Below are 22,308 nucleotides of genomic sequence, written 5' to 3' on the forward strand. Positions count from 1 at the left end.
ACATATGTGCACTGGGGACACATAAGATTTATTTGACATCTTAAAAATTATTGTGACATGTCCCCTTTAATAAAATATCATCAATGTGAAGAGTTATGCGGGAATTGTGGGAACATCCATTCACAGTTTTTTTAACGTCAATTTAATGGCAGCTTGTATTTTTTACTTACAGAAACCATAATATTAGCAATATTTTACTTTTAAAGTATAAATATTGAATTGAATATTATAGAAATTTTTAACATAAAATATATGTTTTTTCATACCTTTCATATTCAAAAACTGTATTGTATGTTTATTTTACTGTAAAATTACATGTAATGTTTTGTTTAATCTATTAAATTTTTTAACCATATAAAGTTTTTTTTTTAGAGTTAGCCAATTAACAGTTTTTCCTGTAGCATTTTTACATTTTGTTTCTGTTAAAATGACAAACATTTTTTACAGTATAGGCTTACAGTTGTGTTCACAAATTTTATTAAATAAATAAAAGGAAGCTGACAGTGATAAAGAACAGACTTTATTTCTATTTGTCAAATCATACACATCTCATTGAAATCACTTAAGTTTAAAAGACATCACATCAGAAGTTACCTTGGAAAGTTCCTGCAACAAAATATGTAACATAAGTTTCTTCGTGTTCAAACGTAGCCATGTTATCATATACACAATTCAGCAGAATTAACTTTTACATTAAAGAAAAACATTCATAAATAAAAATTTACACAATATTATATACAAACATTGTTCAAAAACAGACATATTTTAACCCTACCCTATGAGCATTTCAGACACATCTGATCTACCTCATTGCACGTTCCCTTAGAAAACTAGTTTAGTACTATCGGTTGTGGAATTGTATAACTGTAAAAAAAGTTGGTTCAACTTGAAAAATTAAGTTACCTGGTTGCCTTTAAATTAATTAATTCAACTTAAAAATAATAGTTGACACAACATTTTACACCATTTTTGAGTTAAATTAACATAAACTTTTGAGGCAACCAGGTACCTTACTTTTTTAAGTTGAACCAACAAATCATTTTAACAGTGTATAATTATTAAATGCGACTTCATTTAAACACTGCAACATGATGCAGACTTTAGTTTAGAGTCACACCAAACATTTGAAGAAGCTGGTACATGTTTGTACCATTTTGAGGAAATGATTTAAAGACCTTTTAATACTGATGATCTCAAATAGCTTACACAACAAGCTGTTGCACCAAGCATGGGATATTCAGGGAAGATTCACTTCCTTTGGTTGTGAAATAGCCTGGAGTTATTCATTTTAAAACAGAGGATTTCATAATATCTTGAAACAGAACATAATCTTAATGACGACAAAACATTTCTTCAGCTTTAAACATCCAAATCTATAAATTGGTTCTAATAACATGGTTATGGTAAAAAAATAAGTTGAATGTCAGTTGAATTGGGTAAACAAAAAAAAAAAGGTAAAGTTTTTTTTTTTAACTAGCCGCATTGAAAGGCAAAGCCATCTATGACATCACATCCTGTCCTTTTACTTTTAAAGTGGACTCATTTTTATGCATGAATTTTAACTTACGCAATAACATGTAAAAGTCAGCATCTTTCTTGTTACACAACAATCTTGGTAAGCTTTTTTCCCTAGAAAGTGTTTCTATTGAAACATCAGCTAGTGTGAACAAGACCATTTGAGTGTTACAGGAAATCATTTTTGTATTTATATTTTTGGCAAGAAATAGTTGAAAGTATACGAATGGGACTTGCTTTGTAAATAGTTTACTGCAAAAGTTAATTTACTAAAAAAAATTTATTCTCTATTTTTATTTTGAATATTTGACCCTGTCATGTAGTTTAAATTATTGTGATTAAATCAAAGCTAAGTGCCAGGGAAAGCTGCTTTGGACATGCAGTACTAATTTCAATCCTAATTTGCTTACACAGAAGTCAGCAACAAGCTCTAACATACATTTTGAGTGACAGTAGATATCCAGCTTATAACATGTAAATTACCTCTGCATTATCGAAGAATTAACATACTGAGATACTAGCCTTACGTCATTGCCCTTAGTCCCATTGACGAAACAAGCGTATCACAGATGCGCATACATAAACCATGTTCATGAATGTATTGAATTAATAATGTGTCTGATAATTTTGTTACCTAACACGGCCAATTCCTACAGTATGGTAGCTCTGTCAATCACAGATAACAGATCCACAGAAATGTTCAAAAAGTGTTTGTGAGACACAAATGTAAGCATAGTGCGAAAAACCATCCATAAGGCATCATCACCTACAGCAGAACACAGAGAACAGACATAGAAACATATTAACAAGAACTAAATGTTTTAGGCTTTTTCAAATATAACATTTATATACTGTATATACCCCTGGTTTCACAGACAAGGCTTAAGGCTGAGACTAAAACACAAACAATGTGTGAGGTATCTGAACTTGCACACACAGATCTTACAATATGCCATTGATTCGTCTCAAGATAAATATCATTAATGTCTTTTTGTAAGGCATGTTTACAAAAGAAGCATAAATATCTTAATTTAACTGGCTTTAGCTTAGTCTTGTGTGTGTACACTATTTTAAAAATAATTTTTAATTTGATTACAATAAAAAAAAATTTAGGGAAAGCCATAACTGATAAGATTTTGATTAAATAAATGTAAGTAAATTAAATGAATAAATGATGTAAAAACTTTAATCTGATTAAAGTTTAAAAAGTACCCCTAAACAAGATAAAATGCTTCTCAGAATTAACATTGGGGGGGGGAGTTGCTGAAGATACACACATACATACAGTAAAGTGTATTGTGGTGCATGTGCTAACCCAGTGGTTTTCAAACTGGGGGCCGGGGCCCCCAAGGGGGCCGCAAGATGGTGCCAGGGGGGCCCCAGTTTTATGACATTTTATGAAATACATTAATTTATCATGAATTCTGTGTAATTAAACCTAAAAAAAATAAGGCTACTAACCAAAAGCACTACTTTTTTGTATAATTTAATGTTTTTTTTATTAAAATGTTGAGTTTTAGAACAGTTTTTTTGTCACAAATTTTCTTTGGGGGGCCGAGAAAGGAATGCACCGTACACATGGGGGCCGCACGCTGAAAAAGTTTGGGAACCACTGTGCTAACCAATTAATGTAATCGGTGTCTGCTTCGAACCAGTCTGTACCATACGATGACTAGAACGAGTGTTCTGCTGAAATATGTCTGGTATGTCTTTTCCTGTGTGCGCACGCACACTATACAAAATGTTTATGTTCAGCCTTTATTACGGTTTCATACATACACATTAAATATGAAAGGTGTGTTTGTGTATCTTACCACTTTAGAGCGCTCTGGTCTCTGCCTCTATCTTCCTCTCTCCATGTGTGTCAGTGTCTGGGGGGCTGATGGTTTGACGCACAGCAATCTCTGGCCCACCGCCATAAATACTTAACAAGTACTGCCACGTTTCTTCAGATATTTGTCCGTAGTCTGCTCCTAAAAACCAACATACACTAACAATGAACCATTTGGAAACTTAAGACTGTGCAATATATGTATTTTCAGAATGAACTAGTCAGAAGATTGCCTAAACTAGCGGACTAATCGGCTTAAAGCAAGACCTGTGTTATAAGGACGGTTTTGGGTTTACCTGACCCGATGGGGCATGTTTTCTTAGAGGGTGTTCACATATTGGGCATTTTTGTGTTACAAAATCTGGTACACTATTGAAATGGTAAGGTTATTATTAACCCATGCTGGGCAAATATCGGACAAAACACATTCTGGGTTAAAAATTACCCAATGCTTGGTTAAAATAAACTAGGGGTGTGATGAATCATAAAACACATGGTTTGGATAACAGTATGGTTTTTGAGTTGCACATTAAGTAAGGTCTCAAATTAGCATTAGGTACAGAAATCGAATAAAATGAATCATAACACTGTCTTTATTGTACAAATTAAATATAATTATTATTTTTTAGAGCTTCAGAAGTGATTTTTTTCTTTGTCTTGGGTTGTTTGATTAACATTTATGACACATACTTAAGTAGGTTAATTAAGGTTACTGTCTCTTTAAGACCAAATAAGCACAGATTGGTTTCTGACTGTAATCTTTACATACACTTAAGACGACTTAAACAAATGTTTTTATTAGAAAAACAATACTGTGGAGATAATTTTGTTTGTATGTGCCAAGAGTGTGTCAAGAACCTAAAGATTTTATATTTGCTTGCTTTATGAAACGCGTCTCTCCGTGAGTACACTACTCTTGAGTGCACTTAAACCCGCGCACACACACAGGCGCAGGGCGAACTCCAAACATCACAGCATAAACAGTCACCCCACATAAACGTTAAATTGTTTTTCATTGCTCTATTCACCGAATGTATCTTAATGGACTACAGTTTGAGACAAAGCAGCGCAACTCTCTCTAAAGTTTACACATCAAGAGTTCTGATCTTTGAAGGGCATAAAGATCATCACGCCTAGAGCTGGACCGTACACATTCGCACGTGCGTACAGAAAGCTGCTCACTTTAGCACCTTTTAGCGGTTAAATTGTTTAAAAATCACTTGAATATTAACATTTGCAAGCATTTGAAACATGTGCAAATGATAAACTTTCTCTATTTAAATTTGCGTATTAATCCGCAAATCGCATGCAAGATGAACCGTGCGTCGTGATCCAACTGCGATCAGTCACAGCACTAAATATAACCCAATGTTGGGTTGTTGTTGTTATGCAACCAGTTGGGTTAAAACAATCCAGCACTGTCTATCTTTCCAATATTTGCCCAGCATGGGTTAAAACAACCCGGCCATTTTAAGAGTGTACAGAACCAAATGTAACACAACCAAAGGGTCTTTAGAGATGTTTTCAAAAGATGGGATATTTGTAACACTAATGTAACACATTTGTAACACAACGCTGTGTCTGGCTGTAGCGTTGGTGCCTTAAAAAGAGCTGTAAATTAAAAAATATAATCCCTCAGAAAAGCTTTAACCATGCAACAGTATAAGAGCTGAAGCACCTGGACCAAAACCTTAACACTCAAAATAATCTTTAAATAATTTGAAATCTATATAAACTAGTCAACCTCACTAATTGACCTGCTGATTGTTGGGCACTTTGACACATCCTTAATAGAAACACGAAAATGAGTCAAATTTTTGACAAAGATGATAAGTCACATAAAAGCATAGAGTTTGAAGACAAGCATGAGCACACTACCCATACCCTGTTTGAGCTGGATATTTCCGCTTTTCATTACTGCAATCTTGCTGTTGTCAATAGGGCCTGGTGGCTCTACAAGAGCATAGAAAAAGAGAGAAAGAGAGGGAGAGAGAGAAAAAATAGAGAGAGGGGAGAAGAATAAATGATGGCCAATAAATGGTACACAAGCAAATGTTTCCTTCAGAATACACAGGTGGCCTCTGCTTTTATAAAGTTGCGCATTGGTGAAAAATGTTTCAGTATTTAAAGATAAAATACATTAAGTATATCTGAAGTAACAATTGTGTTTGTTTTACTCCATAGTCTGAGGACACTGCTGGAAATATCACAAGGGCAAAGCATTTAACCACTAAAGGTGAAATGTGTCATTTCGCGGCCACTAGTGGCACCAAGCGGAATTGCAAAAACAATTATTTTTTTTAAAAACTTTCTGTTTTCACTCTAATGTCACATCATTGAGCTAATGATGTTGCTATGTTGGAACACTTAAACAAACAGAACAATGTTTTGAAAGCATCTTAGTGAATTTTAGCAAACTTGCCAAATACACAAACAAGTTCACCTTAACTGAAGCAACCCGATAAACAACAGTCGTTTACAGCAAGGCTGTTAATGAAATATAAATAGACTATGTGTTTCTAACTGTTTCTAACTTATTATTTCAATTAAATCTTTTGCAAGGTTTACCTGGCAGAAAATATAAACACACATACTTAAAACTAATTATTTTATAAATGAATATTTCAAAAACAGAAAAAAAATCATAAGAAATAAACAATAAATTGTCTGAAAAATAACTCAAAATAAAAATGCAATAAAAAAACTGACTACACCAGAACAGGCCTTAAATAGTAGCCAATCCTACTAAGGTGATCCTTACAGATCCTTAAGAATAGCATGCTTAACTTCCCTAAAGTTTTGGAAATGTTTGTTTTCCCTGGCAGTTCATACTGCTTATCAAATTTTTGTAGCATTTCTTTAAATGCTGTTTTTCCACTGTATTGAATGGCTTTGCAATGTATCGCGTTACACTGTAAGTTAAGGAGCGTCATCTGATACTGTCATCTGATACTGTCCAATCATTGCGGTGATCTGAAATCATTGCAATGAGGTCAAACAATGGCAGTGAGATCATTATTTACTCTTTGTTTCAGCCCTAGTGGGGAACCAAACAGGTCCCCTTTGACCTATGAAAAGTATTTTTTCAAATCAAAGCATTTTCTTTATAGATGTTTCATTGGACACACATGCGCTGGTCTGGTCTGAACTTTACTTCCGGTCTCGGTTTGTTTAATGGTCTGACCAGTGGCTAAAATGAACTCATTGAAAATACCTCATCGAATATAACTAACGTTTAGGTTTCCTAAAAACAGGGGAGACAGCCGGTTTGTAGTTTACATTGTATACATTATAGTACACATTTTAAACAGCAACGTTAGCTCAGTGTACAGTAGTTTCGCTTAAGCTATGAAATATGAACTAAGGGAAAACTACTTGTTTTTTATTTAGCTTGTTATCAGAAATAAACTACTCTAAAAGAACTTTGTTGTTATTGATTCTTAGCGGAGTTTACAGGAAGTTACGTGTGTTTCACGAAAGCCTTTTGTTTATGTTGTTACTGCTGAAACCGTCTATGAAAGACAAGAGCTGGTCTTCAGAAAGCATTTTTCCAAAAGGTACACTTAGAATGGGGGGGGGGGGGGTCGTCTTATAATCAGTGTCATCTTATATTTGAGACAATACGCTACCGTTCAGCACAATAATGTTGTAAAATTCTGATATATATTGAATGAATCAGAATAATTATAGGACATTTTTTTTTTGCTCCACATCACTGCATATTCTTGAAAAATGCACAGATTCATGTAAATATGGACAAGTACTGTGAGGGATTACCGTTATCTTTGCCCTTGACAAAGTTCTCCCATTCTCTGAACCACTGCATGCTAATACACAGAATGACCGTAGGGGCTTCCTCGGCCTGAAACTCCTTATTCAACTAGAGAGAGAGAGAGAGCAAGATAGAGATGATAAATATTAACAAATATGACCCATAACAACAACAACCTCAAACTACGGTTATCTGATTGTTACAATACTACACCATATAGGGTGACCATATAAAAAAAAATGTGTGCAGTGAGGGTAGGAGCCAGATGGACACCTGCAATGGAAATATTTCTGTTTTACCTGGTCTCACAAAATAGTCAGTTAATTTGTTTCATGTCTTCATTATTAGGGATGTCTTTAATACACCCAATGAGGGTGTGATACAAAAAAAAGAAAATAGTTTAAATACTATGATCAGATTTTTTACCAGCCTTATTGCAGTGCTGTGGTGGTGGACCGCATCTGGGATAGTAACGTATGACTAAACATTTCAGCAAACCATCTAGCAGGCACAAGCTTGTCTTTCCTAAAGCATTCATCTTTTTGCACTGAATTCAATGTTACTGCGTGAGTCAGTATGTCGTGAGTCAAGTACAGACAACCAGAAGATATTTCATCTGTAATGTACAGCCAGAGTGTAGCCTGTCTGTGGCATACAATCTAACCATGGTAAAATTATTATTTCACCTTGATGAAAGTGTCGATCTCCATTTTCCGCCGTTTGGCTACTGTCTCTATCTCCACCTGGCAGATGGCGCACACATATAAGTGATTTACGGCCGGGCCTCCCCCAAACCTGTAAAAATATTTCCAGACATGAATAACTGCATAGCCATTGGAGAAGAGCAAATACATATCTTAACATTATTTATATTACACTAGTTGTGAATATCTTTAAACCTGACATCTGTTTTCTTGTAGTTCAACTGGTACGGCATAAGTTTGCAATGCATGGGTTTGATTACCAGCGAACGCTCAAACACTCATTAAATGCATTGTCTCAATGCAACTTCCAAATGCCTAAAAGGTTTTGTCAAAGCACCACTACTTATTTACTTATTCATTTCGCATAACTTAATTTTTTTATTCACGTGCCCTCATAAGTTTTAAACAAAATGCTAATCTCTTCCCCTCCTTGAAACGATTTCTCTTTATCTCCGGACACGAGGAATGGCAAAAAAACAAGGCCTGGGAAAAGATTGCAGAGATTAGCAATTAGCAACATGACCCAACTTCCAACAGTCTTATCAGTTTTAGATGGATGGATTCAAGTCCTAATTGTTTTTCTCTTTTCAGAAGCCTTTTAGTCGGATATACATGGCGGCAACACATATTTTGACATGACGAGCCAAACACATCATGGGTTAAATACATGTTTTGATGAGCTTAAAATCGTGCACCCTTGAAAAAGAAGTCACCGGCCGCCACTGACTTTATTATTAATAACTTTAATGTTAATTTATTATAATGTAACATATTTTACATACCTGTTATAAAGATATTCCCACACATTTTGAGGCAGGATCACTACCAGATCATCCACGTAATGGTGCTTAGTTGGAGGAATACCTGTATAATACAATCCAAAATTTAGTTTTCATAACTACAGTAATTGAAATGATTGTTAATCTACCAATGTGCAACCAGCACTGAAACCTTTCTTTTACATTGATACAGATAAAAACTTTAGTCATGTACTATGTGACACTCAATGAGGCTGTTTACACTTGGCATTAATATGCGTTTTCGTCAATCGGATCACAAGTGGACGACATTAATGCCAGGTGTTCAAAACGTTTTGAGCTCGTCCACTTTCGACCACTTTCAACTGCATTCAGAGGTAGTCGAAACCACTTTCGACAAGTTTTACATCTTTTTATGACTTCTGGCGTGAACATACGGTGAACAGCGCTATTTTTAGCCTTTCATAGATAAAACTAAAGCAGCTGATCTCCGTAGTTTCGTTTTGAAAGCGTGTGAAAGTTGCGCGATCCTATTTCATCAATTGCGCTGAAAATTCAGAGAAAGCTCCAACAAATAAACGTACAAAACTCTGTGAAGCATGTTTACTTGCTAAACAAGCAGTGGACATAATATTAGTTTGTGTCCATATAAACTCATAATTACTCCCACTCGGGTTTGAATGACAGCAGAGAGACTCGCCCACCGTCTCGACAGACCATCCCCTCACAGTATTCAGGACAGAAGCGGTCGAAAGTGGACAAAAGAGACGGATTTAAATACCAGGTGTAAACGTAATGTGTCTCTCTTGTCCACTTGTGATCCGATCGATGAAAACACATCTTAATACCAAGTGTAAACAGCCAAATGTGACCCTATCTTGGAGGACTTTAAATGTTTGTTTGTTTCTTTATGTTATTACCTCCATGTTGACAGAGAAAAGTTTGGTTGGTAATGGGTCCCGGCTCAGTGAACGTGTTGAACTTGTTAAGCCATTCTCTGGAGATGTAGAACTGCAGGAGACTTGGCTCCTTTAAATTAGCCAGAGCTACAACCTTCTGTCTCTCTCTTACCGATTCCTCACTGCTCTTCCTGAAAGACAAAATAGTATTTTGATGACATATTAAAACGTTGGAAAAATGTAGAAAAATTAAAAGGCTATATTGTTTATTAAAATAGGTTAAAACAGTCAGCCTACATATATGACTTGACACTTCTTACAAATACATCTTACGAATATACCATACCGGTCAAAGGTTTTGAAACACTTGATTGAAATGTTAACTAAGATCTTAGAAATATTTTAATCTGAATGTGAACGGTTAAATGCTCGAGATTACTGTCGTAGACAAAAATATACTGTAGCCGTGCCAAACAGATTATTTTCAGTTATTAGAAAACTAAAATTTATTTTAAAGGGGACATTTCACAAGACTTTTTTATGATGTCAAATAAATCTTTGGTGTCCCCAGAGTACATATGTGAAGTTTTAGCTCAAAATATTTAATAGATTATTTATTATAGCATGTTAAAATTGCCACTTTGTAGGTGTGAGCAAAAATGTGCCATTTTGGGTGTGTCCTTTAAAATGCAAATGAGCTGATCTCTGCACTAAATGACAGTGCTGTGGTTAGATAGTGCAGATTAAAGGGCAGTATTATCCCCTTCTGACATCACAGGGGAAGCCAAATTTCGGTGACTTATTTTTTCACATGCTTGCAGAGAATAGTTTACCAAAAGTAATGTTACCGGGTTGTACTTTTTCACATTTTCTAGGTTGATAGAAGCACTGGGGACCCAATTATAGCACTTAAACATGGAAAAAATTACATTTAATGATATTTCACCTTTAAAATATTATTTTTGAAATATATTACTTCAATATTAAAGGACAAGCAGCCAATAAGAGTCCAGATTAAATGTGACCTCCATCAATATTCTTTAAAAAAAGGCGAAACTTTTAAAACCTACTTGACAAAATGACACAAGTACAGTTTTGCAATTGCACTTCAGATGATAAAATACAACAGTTTTGATTTATTTTGGACTTTAAGTCACCAACATAATTCCCACAGTTATATTTGTGTTATGCCACAGTTTGGATAAGTTTATTATTATTTTGTAATGTGGAAAAACCTTTGACTGGTAGTGTATAAATAAGAAGGGTACCTGTAGAAGAGGACGTATGCTTCAGCGTTCTGCACTACGGTCTCGTGCACCTCCGTTACGTACTGATCGTCAAACTCATACCACTGTCCGTTAATCACATTCTGACAGTATGCTATATAATGACCACCTGTCCAATACAAACAAAATGTATTTTATTCAAAATAAACCACAGGTAAAATTGTGTCTGTTTTCTATTTGAAGATTTGGGGTTTACAATGCATAAGAGCCATGGATGAAAAAAAGGCAAGCCTGTATCTCAAATCACAAGATAATATCATTGTTACTCACTGCCAGCAGTGCCATGGTGACAGATGACAGACAGCAGGTCGTAGGTAGTAATCTGAGATGGGCTTTCCTTAGCCAGGAAGGGTTTAAGATCCAAACCCTCCAATGGAAATGATACATGGCTGTTTATCTTAAATGAGTACATGACCTCATGCCTAAAACGCTTCAGGTGAATGCACAATATCTAAAGAAGGAAACACACACAAACACAAATCCACTTTGAATACTAGTTGTACAGAAGTGTAAAAAGCTGTTAAAAATATGGGGAACTCACTTCAGGTAGACGGAGAACTCTACAATATTTCACACCATTTCTCAATCTGGGAAACAGGGAGATATATTTATTATATAAGCAAATCTCATACCATAATTCATATTTAAATTTTGACATACTGACATGTTCACTCTAAAAAAACAAACGGTGCTATATAGCACCAAAACAATTGCTTTGGATCGTAACGATAGAAGAACCATTTTAGTGCCATATAGCACCGGTGAAGCACCAGTGAAGCACCAGTGAAGCACCAGTGTAGAACCATATAGGGGCCATATAGCACCACATATGGTTCTACATAGCACTATATGGTTCTACACAGGTGCTTCACTGGTGCTTCACTGGTGCTTCACTGGTTCTTCACCGGTGCTATATGGCACTAAAAATGGTTCTTCTATCGTTACGATCCAAAGCAACTGTTTTGGTGCTATATAGCACCGTTTGTTTTTTAGAGTGTTGATTGTATTTTAATAGGCAAACATACTTTTTACATCGTTCACAGCTGTACATATTGTCTCCTGTTTGGGAAAAAAATTGTCAAGGATTATACACTATATAGCACTAAGTAACACTTCAATGAAAAGTAAATAACGTTTCCCACGTCACGATAACACAAACATTACATTCGCTGTTCTTGCCTTTCAGTTCATCAGCAGCGAAAAATGCTGCCAGGCAGTCCTCCAACGTCACCATGGGCCCCCAAAACCAGCTGGGAATACAGGACACCACAAACCTAAATACACCAAAGATATACATTTAAATATCAGTGACCAGCTAAATAAATTGGCTTACAAGTTGGGTCAGGTAATTATTTTCTTGAAGACTTGTCCTAACTTTACTTTTTAACAAATGTTTTCTATTGAACAGATAGACACAAAGGGAATATAATACAAAGTAAGATATTTTCTTATTCGGTAGATGCTGCAATAAAAATTTATCTGGAGTCAAACCATATCCCTACCCAATAATTAAGATATATGATGAGAAAGCCGTGACCAAAAGGGACTAGTGCACAGAATTCCAAGAAAAAAGGATGTGCATGCCAAAAGCTATTTGTGGGCGTAAAATTACTATCTAGGGAAGGTTACAAATGCATATAAATATTTTTTTTGGGGGGAGAGGGTAATGCAATAGTTTTCCAGATTTGTCCAGAGAAGAGATACCACTATTTTGCAACTATTGATGTCCTAAGACCTAATAGCTGCTAAATATAACTTTAAGTCAGTTTAAAAATATTGGTCTCATTTGAATCTGAAAAGTAAGACTGATTATCCCCAAGTAACTGCTAGCTGGTCAGACTAGTACTTAATACACAGTGTTAACTAAAGGCTATGATCAAATGCCTGTGTATTATTTTGGTGATGGATCTTGAAACTATCCTATTTTTATTGGCCTGAATGTTATTAATTGCCATTATTAGTTGGATAGTTGACATGAAATAGCACTGGGAAGGTATTTTACAAACTCTTATAAATTTCAACCTAAACTCCTAAACTTGATGGGGTTGTTTCCCGGACAGGGATGAGACTAGTCCTAGACTAAAATAAATGTAAGAGCTGTCCAAACTGAAAACAACTCGCACTGAAATATCATAAAATACATCAGTGCCCTTTGTTTTGCCTCAAAATGCATGCCAGTAATGTTTTTACTGAGGCGTGTTTGTTAAAACAAGTTATATTTCCTAATTAAAAGGCCTAGTCCTGGTTTAAGCTAATCCCTGTATGATAAACCACCCCAATAACAACCAAAGTAATATTCATTTTATTCCTCACTCAGTATACCGTCGAATAGAGTCCATGATGTAGGAGATCCAGCCCTGGGCAGCATAGCCATCCGTACAGACACCAGTTTTAACAGGAGCACTCTGATGGATGGAGGAATGGAGTTTGGCCAAATCCTCTTTACCTGGTATAGGCAAAGACAAGTCCTGAAAGGTCTCTACTGTCGTTGACACCTACAGAGGGACATATTATTATTAACACAACACCTTGGCCACTATAGTAAAAGTTTTCTTTCTGTGATACAAACATTGGTTTGCTCTGGTGTTTTACCTATACATTGTTATACAGTACTGTGCAAGTCTTAGGCCACCACTAGACAAGTTTTAATGCGCATCCATATTTATTTTTTTTATCTATTTTATTAAGATACAAACAGGAAATACAGGAAATATGTAAAAAAAAATCAGGACTAAATGTCTTCTTTAGGCATTGTTGGTGTGACCTCTCTTGGCACAAATTAGGATTTAATTTTATTAAGGTTTAAGAGATCCTGAAGTTTCCTGCTATTGCTCAAGTGAAAGGGGAGTTTACCCTAAAAACTTGACACTTGATCAGTTTACATTTTAATACAGTTTTTAATACCTCTGCATTACTGACTACCAGGCTACCCCTCCATTTCAACAAACTGTAGTGGTGCAATCTAAAGTGTGGATTTGAATGTGATATGATGCTTGGTGCCCTCTAGAGCCCGAAAAGCTCCATGCGTTTTTGCTCACCCGGTCACATGTCAAACACTGAACGAGGCTCAGAATAGACCCATCAAAAATATCTGAAATAACACTGCGGAAACGGGACTGCTTCTTCTTTCTGGTTCCCAGAAGCATCTGAGCTATAGGACATACAATAACCAATGTTTATACATTGTGTAAATCCAAAAAAAATATTAAAATAAGAATTAAGAAATACCGACCTTTCTTGAAAGTGTAAGTCGGGCCAGTTCTAAGAGGGCTGGACCTCGGTGGACTGCTAGAAAGTTTGGAGTGCAGCTCCTGAACACTGTGGACAGGGCTACAGGGACGAGAAGATTGACAGTTCATGGAAGCCTCATTATCAGGCTCTGCAAGAATAGGGAAATGAAGAGATTCAATATACATTACATTTCCACATCAGAAAAAAAAAACAAAAGACCAGATCAGGTAGCATCTTTAAATGTTAAATGAATATAACTGGACTAAACAGCAGGATTTGCTTGATACCAATGAAGCACAAGTTGAACAAACCATGCTGGAACAAAATTAGAAAAATGCCAAATTAAGCATCACTACTAGTTTTCGATTTGGAACAGGCTCTGTATGGACACATCATACCTGTATTTCCTGGTGCCTGCACAGCTGCGGTTACGACGGTTGAGTCTGTTTCTCTCTCTGCCTCTCCATCCTCTGCAGCCGTGTCTACATCTGCATCTTCATCCATTTCCCGTTTCCTCTCCTCTCCTTTTCTTTCCTTCAGCCTTTCTTTCTCCGAGATCCCTCCATTCTCTCTTACTCCAATACACTCATCCTGGATCAGCAGCTCCGCCTCTCCTCCTGACCTGTCTCCATCCCCCCTTTCACTCCCGGATCCAGAGTCACACGATAAAAATTCGTCCTCAGAGGGGCTTCGGTCTCCATCACCATGGTTACGGTTATCAAAGCTGCGGTCGGGGTCGATGTCTAAGATCGCACCACCGCATTCAGTTAGGGGCTCTTTTAGTTCCTCGTGAAGCTGGTCCATCAGGCAACGCAAAAACTCTTGAGTGTCCTAGAGAGGCAAAAAGATGTGTTTATCTTCTTTTGTGTGAGTATTTAGCTATTGTTTGTTTAACTGCATACATAAAACTAAATATTACAAATACAGGGACACTTGGTAACATGCTTGGAGGTTTATAACTCATTTTAAAAACTGTGAATGAGAAACAGCTGCAAAGCAATCTTCATATACCTGTTGAGCATAGCCCCGAAACATAGGGTTCACCAGTTTGATGCCATGAAAGAGACTAGTGGGAACAACATAACTCGGCCTGCACAAAGAGCCAAATTAAGTACAAAGGAAAATACGCAGAAACAAAAATGTTCAGATGAATAGGATTGTCTGTTCTTGTTACGCTTAGGTTAACCTTGTGTTTAGGTTTGGCAAGACAATATTAGTTACCGTTTCTTGTGCCAGAGCTCAGAGACAAGCTTCTGATAGCTTTTACACAATGCAGGCTTTTTATCTGTACGCACTAAGCCACTGCAATCCAGGAAAAACTGAGTCAAAGGAGGGCTAGAGAGAGAGAGAGATAGATAGATAAAAAACATAGAAGGTCAAATTTAAATGAAATCTCTCATTCTGTTTTTCTGATTGACACCCATTTGTGGTTCACATGATATGATCAAGAAACAATGAGCTCACCAGTTAGATAAAGCCTGCAGGGCAGCATTCATATAACAGGAGTTGCCAATGTTCTTCATCCCTGTGAGACCTACAAATGTTTAAGTAGCAAAGAGTTTAAGCTTAAGTTTACCGGTAATGCATCATCTACTGAAAACATTAGCCTAAAGCTTTACTAATGCGTTTGGTCATCATCACTTCAAGCCAACAGTATAATGTTTGCTTTTTGCTTTCCTTTCTTTGAGTTGTACTACTTCAATTGTTTTATGCAAACGTGTAGCACTGTCAGATCTATGTAGCATATTTTATCACTTTTGAATTCTTTCTGCAAAATTCCACTGACTGTCCTCAAAAGTCAACACAGAAGATACTGTATCTCCAAATGTCCACAGATAACATTTGAGCCTGGTAATAAGCAAGGACTGTATTAGTAAGCAAGTACTGGAGATTGCTATTGACCATTTGTAAATGCCATTGAAAATCCATATTGATCAAGCATATTTTAAACATTAAAAGTATATGTCCCTTTGTTTTGTAATGTAATTATAGCCATATTAATTAACAACTGTTTGAATGGAATGGTCGCTTTTAAAATTGTATAAAATATGTAATTACTTCCCATCTGTTAGATTATACCTCTAGGTTTAAGCTCATCCTCTTCAGATTCTGAGCCTTCCTCGTCTGCCACTGCGATAGGCACTGCCCTCAATGAGTGACATGTCATTTGGGGTAGAGAATCCTTGGGGGAGCAATTTAACAACATTATTTATTATTTATGATGATAGCAAGATTTGTAGTCTTATTAGTAATCCTGCTTTATGAAATTATAAACAAATCTGATTCACAGGCAATCTCAGAATCAGTTTAACACATTAAACACAAGCGCAAAGTAACTATTGGGAGATATCATTTAGACATTTTTACCTGTTCAAGCGGTTTGCAGCGGTGAGCTGATGATATAGGCGTAACAGGCTTTGGTTCCAGAAACACCTCTCTCTCACAGACATAACACCACACCCTGAATGTGGTCAGGTTTACGGTCAGATTGTGCTTTTTGGTCTGGAAGTATGAGAGGCCACATTGCCCACAGGCACAAAAGACAAGGGCATGCGGCATTGACAAAATAATTAGATATGGGTAGTATAAAAATAGATAATGAATAAGAAACATTATAAAACCGTCACCTGTGCATGGATAGTACTGTGATCTGAAAACGATTCACCACAGCCTACATAGGGACAGTCACACTGGGAAAACAAGAGAACAATGCAAACGAGAGTGAGATTAAAATGTAATTTTTTCAGGACTTCTAAATAAATGAGTAACTTTATAGATCTGGGCTGAATCTTTACATTTGGGCATCCTGAACCAAACCTTGGCGCTATAATGATATTATGCAGCAACCGAAAACAGTCCCCTTGGTTACTTTCAATAACTGGAGATTATTTTCGGGCACTGCGTAATATCACTACATCAGATGCTCCCATGGTACCGCAGCAAAGTCCTTGATTCCTTGATTCTCGCCAGAATGAGAGTATAGTTCCTAGCCATATCGGCCTAGAAAATCGCAACTTTTAATTTTCCGTCGGTCTTAGTAGACGATGTAACTACAGAAGAGTCGAGTTTTAAATAGGAAAAATATCAAAACTCTTTGGTCATTTTTGAGTGAATGCTAATGGTCTAATCAGATTTAATGAATTATGCAAAGCTATGCTAACCATGGTACTGCCAGACACAGAGATCGGCTGAATGGATTCAGAAACGGTAAAACTCCATTGTTTAACTCTAGGGGAACTGGAAAATTAGCCAATTTTCAAAAAGTGGAATGTCCCTTTAAAGGAGTAGTTCACCCCCAAAAAAGGAACATTTTAAACACTATTTTTTATATTATGTATGTAGGTTTTTGCATGTCTTGTGACAAAAGATTATAACATTTTACAAAACATGTGAAATCCTATGAGGCTTGAAATTGTTGACATGTCACCATATTTAAATATAGTACTTGGATATGCTTGATGTTTTGATTTCAATTTAGCAAAAAATAAACTCATATCATTCTCGGTTTTCTTACAGACACATATAATTTTACTTCAAAAAATATTTATTAATATATTGGAGTCATTTAAATTATTTTAATGATGCCGTTTATGATGGACGTGTGCGTGTTTTGGAGCTTCTACATTATGGAACTTATAAAAGGAACTTAAAGGTGCCAAAGAATGCATTGAAATAATATGTTTAATTTTTCTTTGATATTTACATAGAAGGTATGCAACCTTATTTAGTGCAAAAATTATCCCGATACGTTTTTACATGTCCATTTACAACCCTAGGATTTTCAGTTTAAATTAAATGGTCTATTTTTGTCTTATTTGGAAAGGTCATGAATAATAATGTTGAGCTCTACTATAATTGGCTCTGCTCTGAGGCTCATACCAGTAGCTCACATTAGTAAACATGTTGGGCCGTACATCTCGACTGTTACATCACAGTCGGTGTTATGTTGAGATTGGCCTGTTTTCCAGCAATCTTTTGCATGCATGAGGATAACATAAGAATGAGGAAACAAACACGTTTGAGGGGTCAATACCAGGTACAGAACTCTTATTATTCATCTATGCCTAGGTAGATACAGTTTTTTATTCTATGGCACTTTTAATTTGTGTTCAGCTAACCATATACATCAGGAGTGCATAATGGTGAGTAAATTATAAAATAATTTTCCTTTTGGGGTGAAATATTCTTAAAAAGGCTTGTCTGCCATTAGGCTCCTCACCTGTAAACATGCCCAGAGGTTAGGGCCACCCACCCCACATGACTGACACGTGCCCTAAATAAACAGAAACATTATCAAATTTAACAAACAGAACATATAATACATTAAACACCTAAAATAAGTAACACTAAATTTCAAACCTTTGATTTCTGAATGAGTTCCTCCTTTGTAATTTCACCAGTAGAGTCCAGGTGAGGACAAAGATCCCCGCTGTCAGTCATTTTGATATTCACCTTGCTCTATACAAACGAAATACATGACAGCAGAACTGGATTGAAATGAGAAAACTAAGGCAAGAAAACATCTGGTAGCCTACAGCATGAAACATGCAAAACAGATTTAAGCATAACCCTCTGATTAAATTAAAGTTTAAATATCAGTCTGAATTACAGACCTTCAATTGTTTTCATATCTTGCACATCTGATCGATATAATACACTGAGAAAACTGCTGTTTCATCCGGCTTGCACGACTGCAGCGCACTAATAGAAGCAGTCGTTACACTTAGAATTAGCACATTATTATAGCAATGAAATGTATAGCAAAATACTATTATTTACCTACTGAAAATGTAGTTTCAAATCGGACCCTAAAAACATGTTTAGGATATCTGAAATATAAATAACAGTAATAAACAACTAGCTTATCCATCTATAGTGGTCATCCGGTTCTTAAACACTCCACAGTTTCTCTAAATATCAGCATCAGTGACGATAAACATCACGATCCTGGAGCATAAACAGGCCGTTTACACTTCGACTGCAAAACAATATTCATACCCTCGCTGTCGACATGATGTTATCAAAACAAATAAACAGTGACATTTCGATTCGGCCGAACGATAGATAAGAACAGATATTTACCTGTCAGACAGAAACAAAATCAACGATGATAGGTGATTATTTTAGTGCAAACGTGCCATTTATAACGGTGGCAAGCAGCAACGGCTGACAGCGGACTAAACAGCATCCATACTGAAAACAGCACGATGACGTCCCAGTTATGACCCCTGCCAATGAACGCTTTCATCTCATGCCGCGCTCCGCAGACCGATGAGTGTATGACATAAAAGAATCGCGAGAGCGATTTAAAAGCACAACTTTCGAATTGCTCTCGCGGGACTTGATGTCATTCGCTGATGAGTCTGAGTAGCGCCACAAGAAGCAAAACATAACGTTACCCATTCAGTAATAATATTTAAATATTTTTTGTTTGGTGTCTTAATGTTTTTCATTTTTCTGTTGCAGGCGTCATAACAGTTTCTGCCTGCGTCTTGTAGTAGTTTTTTAAGGGTAAAATTGAAGTGCCTGGTGATCTCTGATCAGAGTTTAACACTTTAATGCTGACGTCAGCGGAAGTTTCGAGAAAGCGGTCCGTCGCTAAACAAGGACCGCCAACCGAGTTTAGAAAACAGACGCGCTTGCTTCTGGAAAATAAATATTTATATTTGCTTTAAAACTATGCCACCGGGTAAGAATTTGAGGAGGAGGAAAGAGGATTCATCTGATGAGGAAGACGATGAGACAAAAGCTGTGGTCAGGTGTGGTCTTTTGATAATTACCGGAGCTAGTATGATAAATACAGTTCCACTCGTCTTTTTCAGTATTTTAATTCCATTGCTTATTTTAATAGTTATGTATTGTTTCAATTAAGAATAACATGTTATGTGAAATACGTGAGTATAAACAGTGGTTTATTTTTTGTCAAGTGATACTGTATGTCGCGTGCAAAATTAACAAGGCCAGAATATGTTACTGATGGCAGAATGTATCTGAGATACGTATCTATGTGTGAATATATCAGAATGTAACTGTTACTTGTGAAATTAACCATTAGTCCCGTTACTAACGTCAAGTTAATCCCCTAAATTTTATTTTTATAGAAATGTGTCTAAATAGTACAACAGCAAAATACTGAGTCCCATTTATTTAAGCAAAATGTAAACAATGTGTTCATAGGTCCAAACTGGATGAAGCCAAGGAGCTTCAAAGTCTAAGGAAGAGACAGCATGGAGTGAGGTTGGTCACATTAAATATGCCATGCATATTTATAAAATATTTAACTTGAATATGAATAAAAAAATCAAATTGAACATGTGTTCTGCAGCATTACAGCGTTACTCGTTGGAGAGAAGCTTCCTTTAGAAGCCGAGCTTGAGGTATCTTTTTGAATTTACTACTCTTTACAGTCGTTTTTCTATCTTGCATTGTTTAGTAATTGTGTCCAAAAAGAAATAAAAAATGGTTAAATAGTGTCATTTTCTCTCTCATGCAATAGGATGACCCATTTAAGCTAAAAACAGGAGGTGTTGTTGACATGAAGAAAGTGAAGGACAGAAATCGAGACATGTAAGTGGTCTTTTGTTATAGATGCATTCATAATAAAAAAAAATGTATTATGAAAATTTAGTTGTTGTTTAGAATGATATATACATTAAGGTACAATTATTTTTAGTGAAATCAATGGCTCAACTCTTTTCCCTACAGGACAGCAGATGAAAACGACCTGAATCTTGGTACATCTTTCTCTGCTGAAACTAACAGACGAGACGAAGATGCAGACATGTAGGTACCATGTGTGCACTCCCAGATTTGTGTGCCTGTTTAATCATTTGGTAATGTTTTAGTTTAACTCTACATGTGCTTTATCACCTTTCTCACTGCACATGATCGTATTCAGGATGAAGTACATTGAAACAGAGTTAAAGAAAAAGAAAGGCATGGTGGAGGCGGAAGAACAGAGTAAAGTAAAAGTGAAGAATCCGGAGGACCTTCTGTATGAGCTTCCTGAGAACATCCGTGTCAATTCTGCTAAAAAGACAGAAGAGATGTTGTCCAATCAGATGTTGAGCGGAATTCCAGAGGTGGATTTGGGGATTGAGTAAGTAAAGGGCCAAAGCTTATGTGCTGAAAGATTATTTTTACCATTGACCACCAGCTAATTTTTTCTACTTCATTAACAACCTATTCTCCCTTTTACTTGTTAGTGCAAAGATAAAGAATATCATCAGTACGGAGGAAGCAAAAGCAAAGCTGCTTGCTGAGCAGAGGAATAAGAAAAAAGACAATGGGACCTCATTTGTTCCCACTAACATCGCTGTCAATTACGTCCAGCACAATCGCTGTAAGTGCTGCTCATGTACATCAGAAAACTTTGTATTTAGGAGCTCAAGGCCACTTGTTACTGGCACTTAGTAGGCTTGTGTTGTGCCCTTTACACATTCTGTAGATAAAAACTGCTTATCTATAACTTAAGTTTATTATTTATGTGCTAGTATTATTAATCACACATATTTTTTTAATAATGGTGGTTAGTATGATGGATCACACCTAAATGTAGTTCTTTAAGTTACAGCCCCAACTGCCTACCCTGAGTTTGTAGATTACTAAATTACAGATAAGAATAAAAGTCAGAATTTGGTGATATACACAATCTAAATTCTACTTCCTAACCTTTCAATGGATTAAGGTAGCACAAACACTTACTTTTTAAAGTTGAAACAACAAATCTTTTTTTACAGTGTAGGGCGTTAAAGAGATTGGTTAGGGCCATTATGAGCAAAATTTGACAACTCTACCTAATCCTTACAGTTAAAGAAATAGTTTAAAATGTAAGTTCTTCTGCTCTTTATTTCAGTCTATCACGAAGATGTAAACGCACCCCAGAGACGAAACAAAGTAGAAGAGCCCAAAGCCAGGCCAATGCGAGTAGGAGACACTGAGAAACCAGCACCTGAGGGTAAGACCAGAATGAATTTTTACGTTTAATGACTAATTCAGTTTTCAACATTTATTTGATACCAAACTTTACTAAATGTTTTAAACAAAATGCATGTCTCTTTTTGTTTCTCAGCAACACCACCCAATTATCGTAAGAGACCAAATAATGAAAAGGCAACAGATGACTACCACTATGAGAAATTCAAAAAGATGAACAGACGATACTAAGATTCTACCTTTATGTGAAAACTGGCTGACCCTTTTTTTTTTCATTTAACAGAAAGAAAATGTAGATATTTTTACTCTATTTAAAATTGTCCTTCTCTTAAATGCTTTTTTTTTACAATAAAACATACCCCCAATATTGCTAGTCT

At 36.0% G+C, this 22,308-nt stretch overlaps 2 protein-coding genes across 9 annotated transcripts; one reads left to right on the plus strand and one right to left on the minus strand.

Moving 5' to 3' along the window:
• Positions 1–501: 501 nt before the first annotated feature.
• usp20 (ubiquitin specific peptidase 20) lies at positions 502–19,212 on the minus strand. Of its 8 annotated transcripts, none has more exons than XM_065266878.2 (27): positions 19,079–19,190; positions 18,780–18,825; positions 18,610–18,697; positions 18,356–18,454; positions 18,216–18,269; positions 16,624–16,686; positions 16,364–16,498; positions 16,076–16,178; positions 15,461–15,530; positions 15,218–15,331; positions 15,008–15,086; positions 14,395–14,827; positions 13,998–14,144; positions 13,804–13,916; positions 13,079–13,260; positions 11,945–12,039; positions 11,791–11,824; positions 11,307–11,352; positions 11,036–11,216; positions 10,748–10,874; positions 9,501–9,670; positions 8,605–8,686; positions 7,805–7,913; positions 7,124–7,226; positions 5,231–5,299; positions 3,330–3,488; positions 502–2,281 (listed from the first exon to the last, which is right to left on the minus strand). In XM_065266878.2, exons 4-26 carry the CDS (start codon positions 18,434–18,436, stop codon positions 3,334–3,336), a joined length of 2,745 nt encoding a protein of 914 aa, XP_065122950.1. In that variant the 5' UTR covers positions 18,437–18,454; positions 18,610–18,697; positions 18,780–18,825; positions 19,079–19,190; the 3' UTR covers positions 502–2,281; positions 3,330–3,333. The 8 variants fall into 8 exon arrangements, with proteins under 8 accessions (XP_065122950.1, XP_073670770.1, XP_065122951.1 ...); XM_073814669.1 differs by having other exon boundaries at positions 18,776–18,825; XM_065266879.2 differs by lacking the exon at positions 18,610–18,697.
• A 357-nt stretch (positions 19,213–19,569) lies between these two features.
• On the plus strand, positions 19,570–22,275 carry c5h9orf78 (chromosome 5 C9orf78 homolog). Its single transcript, XM_065267181.2, has 9 exons — positions 19,570–19,755; positions 20,174–20,233; positions 20,322–20,373; positions 20,493–20,563; positions 20,702–20,779; positions 20,895–21,095; positions 21,202–21,338; positions 21,852–21,953; positions 22,068–22,275. Exons 1-9 carry the CDS (start codon positions 19,676–19,678, stop codon positions 22,160–22,162), a joined length of 876 nt encoding a protein of 291 aa, XP_065123253.1. The 5' UTR covers positions 19,570–19,675; the 3' UTR covers positions 22,163–22,275.
• The last annotated feature ends 33 nt before the right edge of the window (positions 22,276–22,308 follow it).

This window comes from Paramisgurnus dabryanus, chromosome 5 (assembly GCF_030506205.2).
Source record: "Paramisgurnus dabryanus chromosome 5, PD_genome_1.1, whole genome shotgun sequence".
NCBI classification, from domain to species: Eukaryota; Metazoa; Chordata; class Actinopteri; order Cypriniformes; family Cobitidae; genus Paramisgurnus; species Paramisgurnus dabryanus.